Source organism: Lycorma delicatula, chromosome 8, assembly GCF_047948215.1.
Source record: "Lycorma delicatula isolate Av1 chromosome 8, ASM4794821v1, whole genome shotgun sequence".
Lineage (NCBI taxonomy): Eukaryota > Metazoa > Arthropoda > Insecta > Hemiptera > Fulgoridae > Lycorma > Lycorma delicatula.
In genome coordinates this window covers 105,999,798-106,014,669 of record NC_134462.1, presented here as the reverse complement: position 1 = coordinate 106,014,669, position 14,872 = coordinate 105,999,798, and the positions used below count along the sequence as shown (strand labels likewise).

Sequence of the window (14,872 nt, the reverse complement as noted above, 5' to 3'; positions counted from 1 at the left end):
CAGTTGTAAAGATGCTGAGAGACGACGGATTGACCGATGTGGACTTCGTGTGACAGCATCTTGTAAAGCTTGAACATTCTGTGGTGTACGGACGGTTCGCTCACGGCCTGGAGGTTTCTTTTTCATTGCCGAACCGGTTTCCTCAAAATTAGATATTCATGTTTTAATTGCACGTGCTAATGGAACACGGTCGTGCCGTCCCAGATTAAAATGAGGGCGAAATTCTCTACGCGCTCCCTCCACACTGTCATTGTTTTTGTAAAACGCTTTGATTGCAAATGCACGTTGCGCACCACTCCAAGGATCCATGACAACTAAATGGCAGGTTAGGTTAGAGAGGCTGGCGCCACTTATCAAGTGGTACCAATCGCCCACGGCTAACAACACAACTTTCAAAATTTCCCGTTTCTTTGAATCACTCTGTATTTATGTTTACTGGGTAATCGGTTTTTTAATTTTTTTGTTATTAGTACGATGTTTAAATATTTAAATACTACCACAAACGCTATCTAGATCGAAATAAAATACAGGCATTCTGGTTGTTTCAGAACAACTTGAAAACTTGAATATAATTCGGGAGTTTTTTATGTCTCGTACAAGAGAGTGTTCGAAGCGTTACGTTGGTTGATCGACTACATCGATGTTCATCCCAAAAACTTACTGCGCATGTGTACTACTCAATTTCACGTTCTGCGCATGCGTGCTATCTATTAATCGTGGAACAAAAGTGAATTAAAGAAAAGCATGTAAAAAGAGGTAGAATTATTAAGATATTTAAAATTCAAAAGTTTTAAATCGATCCGTTTTAGGGGTGGGCGGATATTCATTGCCTTATACCTTGGTCAAAAAAAATATATTTAGGTTTTTTGTATATATGTATATCCTAGCTTCGACCGGATTTTCAACACTATTCTATAAGGGAAGAATACTGTACCCATATTATTGATTCTTTTTAGCTTTGTTTAAATAACATTGCACCAAATCGGGGTGAATTGGGTCTGAATGGGGAACCCGTTCCTAAAATGTCAATTTTTTTGAAACTTTAATTTTCAAGATTGAAAATACAACTTATCTAGTATTAATATAAGGTAGTTAGAAATAAAAGGGGTTCCCCATGAAACTCGAATTAAGAATTAAAAATTTTTTAAAACTCGTTTTTTTTTAAGTTGTGGAAGTTGGAACCCAAATTTTTTTACTAAAAATTTTGATTTTTTTTATTAGTAACTTTTTTTAACTTTTGAGGCCGCATTGGACCACTTTAGTCATCAAAATTTCAGTTCCTCTTGAATTTCTGCATTAGTCTAGCCTTTCGATTTTCCCAGTATTTCTTCATTTTATTGGATCGTTAATTCCTGACCTCGTCTGTGACCTCCACTTTCTTATGCATTTCTAATTTTTCAACGTTGAATATATTGTTTTGAAGTGCGTAGTTAATTTTCATTTTATCATATGCGTCCTTATCCCTCAAGCCAATTTCTTGAAGATCTCTTTGGATTTCTCCAACATATTTTCTACAGGTTTTTTAGTTAATATTCCTTGTGAACAGTTGTTTTAGAATTCGGTTCTCAGTCATTCTTGATACATGAAAAGAATGGGAAATCCTTCGCTTTTTCGTTGTACTGAGAATCGGGTCGACTTGTTTGTAGACTGTTTCATTTGTGGCAATCCGCCAGACTCCATCCTTTTGATAACTTTTAGTTAAACGACTTCTGATAATTGACCTTTCTGTTTTAAGTAATCGGTCCGTTTTATTTTCATTCTTAATCTGAATGAAGCTCACAAGCATAAAGCGCCATCGGAGGAACTACTGTGTTATAATTGTGAATTTTGGATTTTATCGAGAAACATTTTTTATTGTATGTTTGCCAAGTTAGACTTTGTGCTCTTTTAGTAATTTTACTTTAAATAGAATGTAATTTTGATAATAAAAAGTCATTATATTGTAGGTCAAGGAGATCTACTGGGATCCTACATTTTTTATTGTGAATCTTTATTTCTTGATTATAGTTTTAATACTGCATAACTTTTAAGATAAAATATGATTTGATTAAGAGGCTCAAATCAGACCCAAATGTTTTTACGGAACGTTTTGATATGTCTGCATTTCTATTCTAAATATTGCGTGATTGAGTCATTAATATTTCAAAACCCTGAGGCGTATTTGAATAAAACCTGTTAAGGGTTATACCAGCAAAACTGTGCAACCATTTGCAGGCGTTTTTTTTACGAATTAATTGTAAGTTTTTTTTTGTAATCTTTATTTGTAATTTCTGTTCTTGTAACGTATTTCAATTTACGCAGTTAACCTCAGTGATCGATTAGTAATAATATTACTTACCAGATATTTTTTTTCAGCAAAATATTTCATTATAATAATTAAAAATTAAAAATAATTAAAAAAAATATTGCAAAGAAAAATATACCCAGTTACCTATTAATAAATAAAAATAATACAATTTTATTTATTATTTTAAATATTATATTTATAATAATTAAATATTATTTATGATAAAATTTTTTTTCTTTAATGGGTTACTAATTTTTTTTTTCTCTAACCACTTGCAACAAGTTTTAACCGATATGTAGTTACCTGAAATTTAATAAAAATAAATAAATAAAAAGGGGCTATCGAAAAGGGTTTATTCTGTTATAGTAACAGAACAATAAACTAATGGAAAATTCTTGCGTCCGCTAATAGATTATGTTTACTTTTTAGATAAATTTCTACGGGTTTATGTCGTTAAAAATATAACAGTTTAATCTTTCTAATGATATCGTTTCAGATAGATACGCCCGTTCTCCTTTACTTTCATCATTAATTATATATATTTCACTAGTATCATATTAGTACGATAGTATCAAAATAAGTAAATAAAGAAAAAAAAAATATATATCGACAAATAATAAGAGACTAGCTGACGTATAGTTGTGAAAAATTTTCCAAAAGCTTTTATGGAATTCTCGAGTATGCATGTTACAATTTTACAATAGTTTTTCCAACAGTGTTTAGAATTGTCGTTAACATTTTGAAAAGTATTAAAAGTATTTATAAATAAATCATTTAAGATTCTTGAGAGAGAACCTTCGATTGAATTCGGTGAACCGAAATGCTGAAGCGTAAGATTTTTTCACTGCTTAAGTTCGATTTGAATCGATTGATGCTTATACAATAATGTTATGTTAATACTATTTAATTGCAGGCCTTTTTTAATAAAAAAATTGCGATTGTGCGCTCACTTAAAAGATTTAATTAGTTTTTCTTTTACCCGTGGTCTATTTTTCATTTAATTTATACCAAGGGTTATTCTTTTCAGTAAGTTTTATTATGTCATAAAGTGGTAACAGTTTACTGTAACTCGTAATTTGTGTTTTTACGATGAAGATCTATCTATTTTTCAACATAATCTCTGTGACACCGAAACATTTTTGTGATCGGGAGATCGAACTTGACCGTACTCTGGTTGGAGAACTCGGCCGCTTGTTTCTTAAACCGATCGATAACAGTTCAGTAGATATCGTCTTAAGTTTATAGGCATTTGTGTTTTCCGCTAAAGGTTCCTTTTAATTTCAATAAAAATGGTAGTCAGGTGGTGCCGTATTCGGATTGTACGAAGGATGATCCGATATCTCCCATTGAAATTTTCCTACCATTCTACCGTCTTTTATTCTGCTTGAGAACGCCGTACAATACACACATCCTCTTAGTATATAAGCCACGTCGACGGTTTTGTATGATACGCTGTAAGGTTTCGTAACGTAACGCAGTACTTTTCTACGGTTGGTGTGTGCTCCTCTAAGCAGATAACGATAAAAAAAATCGGTGTGATGACAGATAACGGGCATCCACATTTTCACACATTTGTTTCTCTTTATCTGTTTAACCTATGGAACTACCGTAAGGTATTACTTCAGAGGATGAAAGAGGCTGATATGTATGAATGTAAATGAAGAAGTGTAGTCTTGTACAGTCTCAGGTCGACCGTTCCTGAGAAGTGTGGTTAATTGAAACCCACCCACCAAAGAACACCGGTATCCACGATTTGGTATTCAAATACGTATAAAAGTAACTGTATTTTTTCTAGGATTTGAATCTTGCAAATCTTGACTTCAAAATCAGCTGATTTACGATGACGAGTTAACCGCTGGACCAGTCCGGTGGGCTGCACATTTCTTTTGCCCATCACACCCATCTTCATATACTTCAACTAGCTAAATATAACTTTTGGTCGAGAGAATGTTGTTTATATTTAAAAAAACGAATCTCCGATCGTATTTATATTTTTGAGTTTTTAAATTTTTTTTGCATAATATAAGGCGACCAAAAATTATACATACTCACTAATAATTAACAAACGCAAAGTTATTTTAATGAAACTAAATTTTACTGGCTGCAAGAGCTCGCCTTTTCCTTTCAATGCAGCCACATTTACAGCTGTATATTTCTCACAACGGTAAAATAGTTTTCTCATTCCGTCAACGAAGAATTCTGACGATCTTTCCTGGATCGTTGACATCACTGAGTCCTTCACTTCATCACCGAGATGAATTTTTCTTAACCTCCTTCTATAAATTCGGAAAGAAATGAAAAATCTCAGGGCAGCAAATCTGGTGAATGTGAAAGATATAGCTGTGTAAAGATTCCAACTTCCCAAGGGTCTCGGTGTTAACGCACGTTGTATATGGCTGAACAAAATCGATATCGTAGGGTTATCGGTTCAGTGGATTTTCCAACACCGAACACCCTTCTTCTTAAGAATTTTAACGGCTCGTGTACCGCGTAGAATTCGCGATCTTCCTGGTTTCCATGTGTTCCGACGCATGTACGTTTACGGCAACCCAATACTGCCAACAGAAATAAGTTTTTTTTAGAGGATAGCGGTCTTAATTTCTTTTTCGTGGATTGCGACAAACGGAAGATTCCCTGCTTTACCTTTTTTCTGGATTATAACGTAATAATTGGCTGATATTCAACTGTCATAAGTACCTTATTGTACGTTATTTTTAGCGCATTAATGTAGTAGGCATACTCAGGTCCACGGTAACAGCTGCTGATTAAGAAAACCAGACCGGAGTCCATAATTTAACCTAAATCTGGGGTTTGAACCGAAAGTTGAGTTCAGTAAGGGAATTGAGGACTAAATTTCGTTGTTGCGATCAACATCTTTGGTGGTATGTTGTGTTTAATTGCCTCGAATTACGAGACATTCACGAAAGTAGAACTAGGCGCGGGGTTCGTGCTTCCGCGAGCTCGGTTAGCTAATTCAGAGGGATACGATGTAGGACATTCAAGATGTCCAGACGAGGCTTACAGCGAAGGCAAAAGCCGAGTTAATAAATCACCGATGCAAATGTCTACCTAGGTATTTACATCGGTGGCATCCCAACAAAGCCAGGCTTATTATTATGAGATGTAAAAAGTTAGAGGGCGATAGACGACTCCCGTTAAAGCCCAACAGGGCTAGGAACGGTGGGGGAGGGGGTGGCGACGTAATGTCACTAGACGGGTGTGTTCCCCTACGGGTGGGGATGCTGATTAAGAACGGGTTAATGGAATTCAAGGAGACTTGGTATGTCTGTACTTTATTTTTCTGTTTAGCCTCTGGAACGACCGTTAGGTATTATTTCAGAGGATGGATGAGAATGATACGTATGAATGTAAATGAAGTGTACAGTCTCAGATCGACCTTCCTGAGATGTTTGGTTAATTGAAGAACACCAATATCCACGATCTAGTATTCAAATCCGTATAAAAGTTATTGCCTTTACTAGGATTTGAACCGTAGAACTCTCGACTTCGAAATCATTTGATTTGCAATGACGAGTTCACCACTAGACCAACCCGTTGGGTTCGCATGTCTGTAATGAGGAAATGTAGCAACTATATAGAAATACACGCCGCTCTTTATGATGTTTTTCCTCCCGTTTTGTGGTATTGCTAATTACTAAGAGCCACCGCTCGTATTATTTTTTCTTCAGTTTAGTTAGTGATTTATGTAAATACTAAACTAGTATTAATTTAATTTGATGAATGTTATAAGGCTAACACTTAAGGAAATAACTTGAACAGGTCTTTACCTTTATTTTGCCGGTGGGATTTGTTAAATAGATATTTTTGTTCAAATTTACTCTTTTTTTTTTATCTTTCAGTAATTAAATTTTTTATTGTTTATAAAATGAATGGTAAAAATATTTCGTTCGTTTTGTTTTTTTTTATAGATAGAATTGTTGGGTGAATCTTTATTTAAGATTACCTGCCTGGAAGATCACGATGAGTTGAGGAAAAATCTTCGACCGGATGAAAACGAAATATCAGAAAATGCTTGTTCAACATCCGGTAAGTTGTACTTATGTATCTATATTGTCATGTTCATATATATATATATATATATATATATATATATATATATATATTCGTTTTTTTTGTTTCTTGAAAAAATTATACGTTTTTAATATCTGTTAAAAAAAACAGCTACAATATCGACAACTTTTTACAACTTCTCGTTTGTGCTAATATCACTTATCTGATATTTCCGCCCTTCTCCCTCCGACTACTGATTTCCATTTTACTAATCGATTAAAATTGTACAATCGAAAGTGCACAAATTTTCTTAAAACAACAATCATTTTGATTCCCGTAGAGCATGTTGAAACATGCTCTACGATCTTAGAACTTTACTTCAGTAAAGTTCAAAGGTTACAGGATAATTACTTTTATATCGCATACAGCAAAGATTCTTCTTCAAATTTTGAACAGAAGAGTAAGTTTAAAGTAAAAAATGAAGCGAGTTGTTACAAAAGAACATTGTGGATTTAGGAAAGGAAGGGGCAAAATGGATGCAATCAGGAAGAGGTATATAGAAAGAAGTAAACAAACAGAAATCCGAAGAATTGACCGTGTAAGATCCGTAAGTAAATCGTGCAACGTTCGCAGTTGTACGGTTTATTTAGAAGATGAATGACGGAATATTCAACACGTGATTTCAAAATTTGAATATTTGCCGACCAAGAGGCAGTACGTCGATGAACGTTCGAATAAAAAAGGAAGGATAAAACGAGTAAAACGGTGCAGATACTGTGATATCTTCTTAAGAGATCGCAAAAGCGAAAACTAAGTAAAAATAAGAATAGTTGTAGGTAAGTATTTAACGGAAACGAATAGTTCTGTGATCGGAGTCGAGGAAGCGAGAAGCGGTCTCGTGAAGTCTTATGTTTGGAACGTACGTCTGTACGGATGTGAAACATGGATCCTAAGGAAAAGAGAAACAAAAAGACTAGAGGCATTTGAAATTTGAGGCTGGAGGAAGTCGGAGAAGATTAGAACAGAGGAATTGCTAAATGTGGATAGCGAACTCGAACGGAAGCTTAATCAGAAAAAACAGGTAATCGATTAGTTAAAAGGAAAGGTGAAAAAGTTTAAGCATTATTACTGATGTTCTAATAAGAAACGGCAACTATCAAGATCTCAGAAATTTTGTCCGGCGTAGAATAGGCTAAAAAAAACGGACGTGTGCAAGAGATCCGCTTAAAGGTAGTGTGACAGTGACGCCCGATCGTACACCAGACCTGTACGAAAATTAAAAACTTATGTAGAATGCTGTTACTATTTCATTATTGAAAATCGCATATTATTTTTTTCTCTTTCTTTAATCGCATCAGCGTATTGTAGTTTAGTAACAGATGAACTTAACATAGCCACAATGTTGTGTATGCAATTTAAAACAATAAATCTTTAAAATTGTTATTAAACCAGCCTTATAAACTAAAAAAATGCAACAAAATTTATTAAATCTTGAAAGCAATATCGAGTTTTTCACAAAACCAAACTAACAGTTTCAAAAGTCATATTAAGGGCGTATGGTATTTTACACACGGCAACAGTTGTTAACGAAAGACAAAATAAATGGAACAATCATTTGTTCACTCGATATAAATGCTTTTAAGTTGTTTCCTTTTATTGAAAAAATAAATAAATAACCGAGATATATTTCTCATTTTAAAAAGCGATATTTTTTTTCTTTATTACGACTAAACCATATATGTTCTACAGACTATTTACGTTGTTATAGTTTGTCGTTTTATTTTTACTCATAGTGTGGTACAATTTTTCTTATTTCTCAGAAGATTTTTTTTTTTTACTTTTAAGGCCGCAAAGGACCACTTTCAGAATAATTCAAGTCTTTTTTGCCGATCTTTTGGACTTTAAGTTCTTAGCTTTTACTTTCTCCCAATATTTAGTCATTCTTAATGATCTTGCTTTACGATCCTCTTCTGAATAAATCCTTTTTGTATAATTAAAAGTTCTTGCTTTAGAGTCGGTATTCGAATCTTTAATTACAAATTTTAATTTTTCGGATTTATTAAGTAAATCTTCGTAAGCCAAATTTAATTCTTGCACATATTCTTTAATTTCTTTGATCCATAATGGCGGATTTTTTAAAGACCAAAAGATATTTATTTATTATAATATGATCGTGTTTGTTTATTAACTCTCGCGCAGATTGCACTGATAACGAGGAAGTTATAAGTCGATAACGCGAAGTTCTATTGGTAGAAGAGCGCAGCACTGTTGTTTTGTTTGGCTATAAACAGAGATGGAGATATATCATAGCAGTACAGTGTGGGCTTAGTCCTACTGAACAAAGTGGCATCCTTATTAATCGGTTGTAAACAAGAAATGTTGTCCTTTTAAAATAGGTTACTGGATTTTGTGGAACCTGTAATTTCTCTCTGATTACGATAATAACACAAAAATATTCATTTACATTACTGTACTCATAAACCAACTAAATTTAGCCTGCAATTAATTACAATATTTTAATTAATTAAAAGTTTTCAGTAAAACGCTATTGTAGTTTAAAGCATTTTATTCAAGACCGATGGTAATAATTTGGGCCTACAGAATCGCAACAAGTTGGATATAAAATAAAACGTGCCGAATAAAATATAAAATAATATTTTTATATTAATTTACTACATAATTAAACAATCAATACTATCTTAATACAGTTTCGTCTGCAGTTTCCGTAGAACAATCTTCTGTGATAGGCCAACAACTCTCGACTTCTTAGCTTCACTTGATTTCACTTCTACCAGAATTAATTTCCAATTCGTCTTCACTATCTGATGTCTCATCATCGTCCATCCATATATTTATAATTATGCTTTCAATGGCATCTTCCATTAACGCATCTGTTTACCAGTAAGAATCTATTTTCTGAATTTTCGACTCTTTTCCAGTCTTCTACAGTAATTGACGAAATTGCATCTAACGAAACGGGTCTCAGTTATTTCAATGACACGTGGGAGATATTGCGGTCTTAATTTGTTTTTAACTAGATTTCAAATAAATTCAATTTAGTTGAAATCTGCGTGGTAAGATGGCAATCTAAGCACTGTAATTTCTTGTTACTTAGTATTTCGCGTAATTCATGTTACGGTTTTGGACGGTGTAGTTTGACAATTTTTAAAACTTCTTTTTCTGTTAGATCTGGGTCGTAATTATTATTTTTTTTGAGCCATTCTTGAATATTTATTTTCAATGGGTTGGATGACGGTTTTTATACTTCCTGAATTGAAAACACATAGAGTTTATAAATTTCTTATATGTTTCCCTACTACCGGTAAAATGCAGTTCCTTGCAGCAAAAATTGTGTAATATTTGTATGGTAGAAATTTGTATGGTGTGGTTGTTATAGCCTTCCAGCCATAACAACCACTTTCACTTTGTCTTCAGCGAGCCGTAACCACGAGCTATTAGCCACCTCTTAACCACATCAGCCGCTTCTTCACCGGCCACCATCAGTTCTTCTTCCGTTTTGCGGACAATTACAAGTGCCAAATCATCAGCAAACGCCACCGGAGTGACGCCCGCCGGATAGCGCTGCCTTAGAACATTATCGAAAGCAATGGTCCACAAGGCCGGACCCAACACCGTACCCTGAGGGACACCCCTCTCCGCCGGAAATTTCGTTTCACCACCTTCCGCCCTGCCCACCACGAATCTGTCTTTAAAATATTCGTGCAACACCCGTCGAATTCGTCTTACTTCTAGTTCACGAAATATAACTTCCCATGGGAGCTCATTAAACGCATTGCGTATATCTAACAGCATGACCGCTTCTATCTTTCTCGACCTCCGTGTGCTCTCTGTAGCTGATCGAATAACATTCATCACTCGGCCGATCGCATCAATCGCTGAGCGTCCAGCCGGGAAACCAAATTGGTCCTCATGAAGTCCCCCTGCCACCTCTACGCCGTCGTTGAGTCTTCGAAGAACAAGTCTTTCAAACAACTTCGCAAAGCAATTCAATAAACAAAGTGGTCGAAACGAAACCTGTGCCCCCGTAGGACCAGCAGTCTTCCTTAGCATCACCAACCTTGCACCTCTCCACCGTTCAGGTATCCATTCCATCTCCAATATCATATTCATTGCACGCAATACCACACCAGGCACCGTCTCGGCCACAATTTTTACGACCTCCGGGGGGATTTCATCCGGCCCAGGACTCTTGCCGCCTGTAATCAACTTAGTCGCCTCACTCAGGTCTTGCAGCGAGAATGGAACCATTGATTCCACCACAATTTCTTCCCGTTGAAAGTCCACTCCTTTCGGAAACAGTTCATCAACGCCTTTCCTCAGTTCATCGTCGGTGAGGAGTGGCAGCCGTCTTCCAAACTTTTTTGTGACGATACGATAGGCATCACCCCACGGATCAATTTCCACAGCATCACACAATTGCTGCCACTTGAATTTTTTGGACGCAGCAATTGCTCCACGAAATTTCCGTCTAGCAAGCCGTAACCTTCCGAGCTCCTCTTCGATGTTCTCACCCCGCCTCTGCGTATTTACACGTATTTTATTTGTATTTACACGTTTATATATTACATAGTGCTTACAAGTATAACTACGCGCCTATTTTAAACTTTTAACCTATAATTCTATGACTCATGCGGCTCTGTTCGTCTTAATATCATTAATTAAACCAAAATAATTGATGTAAGAAATTTACGCTTTATTTATTTATATACTTTTTTTAGACGATATATTATCATATTGCTTCCGTTTTAAAGTACATTTACTAACAAAAACAATTGCTCTTATTACAAAATAACAGGGAAAAAGATAAAATTCATTACAAAAATAGCCGTAATTAAGCAGAAGAATAACCGATAATTTATAGTTAAACATTAAAATTCAAATGACAATTACTTCATTAATATGAAATTAATATAAATAAAGTCTAAAAAATAATATAAAGTTATGTACACTATCATTGTATGCGTCTGCGGCGATACATATAGACAATGCTGTTTAAAACAGCAATCTAATATTACGGCAGAGGTCGCAGTTTCTTTACTAGTACCACTGGAACGTGACTGTACACAGCAGTAGTTGGTAAATTCTCTAAATATACACATCACCTTGTTGACTTGTAGACAGAATTATAGTGATCACAAAAAAACCTAATGATGATGTAAGTAATAATTTGTCGATATTTTTTCGGGGTGAAATTTAGACAATCACTGTTATTAGATACGTTATAAAGTGTTAAACGATCGTACCCTACGATTCTTTTCGTATGTCCTGCGACGATGTAATCTTTGAGGATTGAATTAGAGTAAGGAGTGGATAAAAATCGACTACAATAAAATCCAAAATAACAAACAATGAAGAGATATAAAAACTTGAACGTGTGTTCTTGTAATAGCTTTAACTATTATTTTCACTAAAAATCAAGTTCATTGCACATTCTCCTTCGAACATAACCGTACGCGCAGACAAAGGACTTTCATCGCCCTGTCATATAATAACATATAATTAACAGCTAACATATAATAGTAAAAATTATAGTATCTATTTAAGAAATTAGTGAAAAGATCGTTCAAAGGATTTCCTTTAGAATGAAAATGTTACGCTTACTATTGGCACAGAAAGTATGTGCCATCCGATTAAAGGCTTTGTAAAGATAAAACCGTACATCAGATTTTGAAACATATTTACATATTTTGTAGATTTTTTTATTCTACGTACGGGATTAAAATTTTATTTTTTAGTTATTTTTTTAAATAAGTTATCACGCCGAGAACGAAAAAAGGCACCGTTTGTTGAGCATTCTGTTGTATAGTTTGTCTATTATCGCTCCTTTTTCGGACCAATCGCGTTCAAGTTTTTACACAAGCTTATCCATTTTATTATTTCATAGTCTACCGAATTTCAGAACAGTACCTTCAACAGTTGTCAGGTTATTTGATATGTAAAATCTCATCTATAGATCTATTTATTATACAGATACGAGATAAGTTCTTTTTTCTTCATCGTTTGTTTAAAAATGAATGTAATATCTTATAAACATACGTTTGGTAAACATATATGTGTTAGAAATTCTTGAATTCGTCGCTTAAATGAGCCGACTGATAGGAGGAAACATTCTTTTTTCGGATAGGAGAAAAGGCTCAGGAAATTTTATCGGCTGTGGTAATAGGGTTGCCGAGTATGACTCATCGTAACACTGCGTACTCCATTCATATTAAGCTAAAACCTTACCAAAATAATAATGCACTCCTATCAGTAATTTTTGAATCGATAATTATGTTATGAGTCATTAAGTCCGACCGTAATTAAAATAAATAGCCAGAGTTAGATCTAGTAGGTACGGATTTGTATTGGTATTGTATCAAAATTCGTGTCCTTGGGCAGCGTAAGATCAACCGGCTATCAGGAAAGGGAAGAACTGACTTGCTGAAGAGCGATTTTTCCCTCTTTTTGTCGCCTCACTCATGTAATGACTTCTTAATAAATAATATACCGTAACAAATGTACTTTCAGCAATATGGTTTGTGAAATATCATATTCATCTATTTAAAAAGAAAAAAGATAAAATGTAGTAAGGTTCGAGACAAGGTAACGAATTTTATCTCGTGTTTGTTGATCGTATAGATCCAAAGCCTATTTGGTTTTTCAAATAAAATAACTCAAAAACGGTTGAAGATATATCCGAGTTCGGAGTTATTTATTTATTTGGTTTTTTTTTTTATTTCAGACGGAGCCGGGGAAGATACAAGCAGCTCAGAATCTTCGGTAATTATTGGTCAGAGTCCTTCTCCCGGAACGACGGCTACTTCATCGATCTCCGGAAGCTCAGAAACTGCAGCGCATCAGAGGTACCGGCGTTCATTTTACTTGAGATTGATGCAACGCGCTGCATCTCGTAACGATAAGCCTCAATATGAGTTGGTACATATTGTCGGTCACCTCCGAGTACCTCAGAAACAGAAAATATCTAAGAAGACACACAAAGGCGCTAAAGGTTTGTATTCAATTTTTGTTCGATTTTTTTCGAACGGATCGATCATATATCATTCTTTTCTCTGCGTACGCATACAATTCTGGTTTCTATTATTTTGACGGTTTAAATTACTCCTTTATTTTGAGTAAATTATTAACATATTTATTTATTTATTACCAAAGCAACATGAAGGAATAATATTTTAACAGCAATAATGTTTAATTAAAAGAAAGAAAATAAATAATAATCCTAGGTATTGTTGCATGTTCGCGGCGGTTCGATTAGGATATCGAGAGATTGACAATTGAAATTGTTTATACAATTACAGTTTATTAGTTTATAAACGTAAATAAAATAAGACAAATCAATAGAATAGTAATAGTAAACGACAATCATAAAACAAATAAATAAAAAAAATATAGTAATCACAACCAAAATAATAATAATAAAAACAAACAATAAAAAAAAATCCCACAATAATATTTAGAATAATGACAAAAAAAGGCAACAGTAATATCAAATGTCAATAGCAAACAAATAAAATGTCAATAATAATAATAAAAAAACAGAGATTAGATACAAAGCAATATTTAAAGTACTCGTTAGGATTTATTCGCAGTAGATATATAGAATGGAAAGGAGAATTCAGTCCCAATGACAAAAGACATTAGCATGATCGTTAGTCTTAATACTTTTAACCGCTAGTCTTGTATTAACAATAGATAAGACAAGTATAATATTCTTTCACTGCAAATACCTTTGCAGTTCACAAATAAAACTACTCTAACAGTTTATGAATGAAATTTTGTACATTATCTCTTTCACCTGTAGTCTTACAGTAACTACCGAACCATTTCTTGTTTTTGTGTACCGGGATTACTTGTAACGTCACCTTAGTTGCATCGAACCAGCACTCGAAATTACTTCCTTCACTGATCTCTTCGCAAAATATACATCCCGCAGACTGACATTCCAGACTCTTCTCGCGGAACTGATTTTTAACTGGTCTTCTCCGAAGTATTTATACTTTTATCCTTTTTTACCTGCTGGACCGGACCCACCTCGAAGCGTGAGATGGTAGACTGCCCTCACATTTTTCTCTGATATTCCAAGCCTTGGTCCGATAATTCTTTTCGCGGACTGATATGTCTTAAGTGTGTCAGTAGGCAATATTACAAAGGACCATTGTTAAACGGACCTGTTACCTTTACTAAAAGGGTTTCTTATAGCCCTATTCTGGATTCCTCCCATTATTATATTTTCTACTACTTTTTTCTTAATTGGCAGAAATCTGTTACTCAGGTCCGCTATACCGGTGTTGTTACGGTGTAAAGGTTTTAAGGGAAATAGGTCGTCTGAAAATTATAAATCGGTGATAATAAATGGCTATCAAAGCCATTTATATTTTGAAAATTTCAACTCATTAGTTTTTCATTATAGCCGGATCTTTAACATTATGTAGTGATCTCTTCGGTCGCTATAATTTTTTTTTGCAAATATAATTTTTAATTGTTAACAAATGTGCCTAACAAAAATAAGACCTTAATTAGGCGAAATCTCGAGATACTGAGGGTGACCTTGGTCTA

General features: G+C 34.3%; 1 protein-coding gene across 3 annotated transcripts in view; it reads left to right on the top strand.

Moving 5' to 3' along the window:
* LOC142328886 (basic helix-loop-helix ARNT-like protein 1) overlaps positions 1–14,872 on the top strand; it is a 508,528-nt gene that overhangs the window by 452,927 nt on the left and 40,729 nt on the right. For all 3 annotated transcript variants that reach the window (XM_075373021.1, XM_075373020.1, XM_075373019.1), the window contains 2 exons: positions 6,217–6,334; positions 13,041–13,307. In XM_075373021.1, the coding sequence (XP_075229136.1) occupies positions 6,217–6,334; positions 13,041–13,307 (385 nt within the window). The remainder of the gene's footprint in view (positions 1–6,216; positions 6,335–13,040; positions 13,308–14,872) is intronic.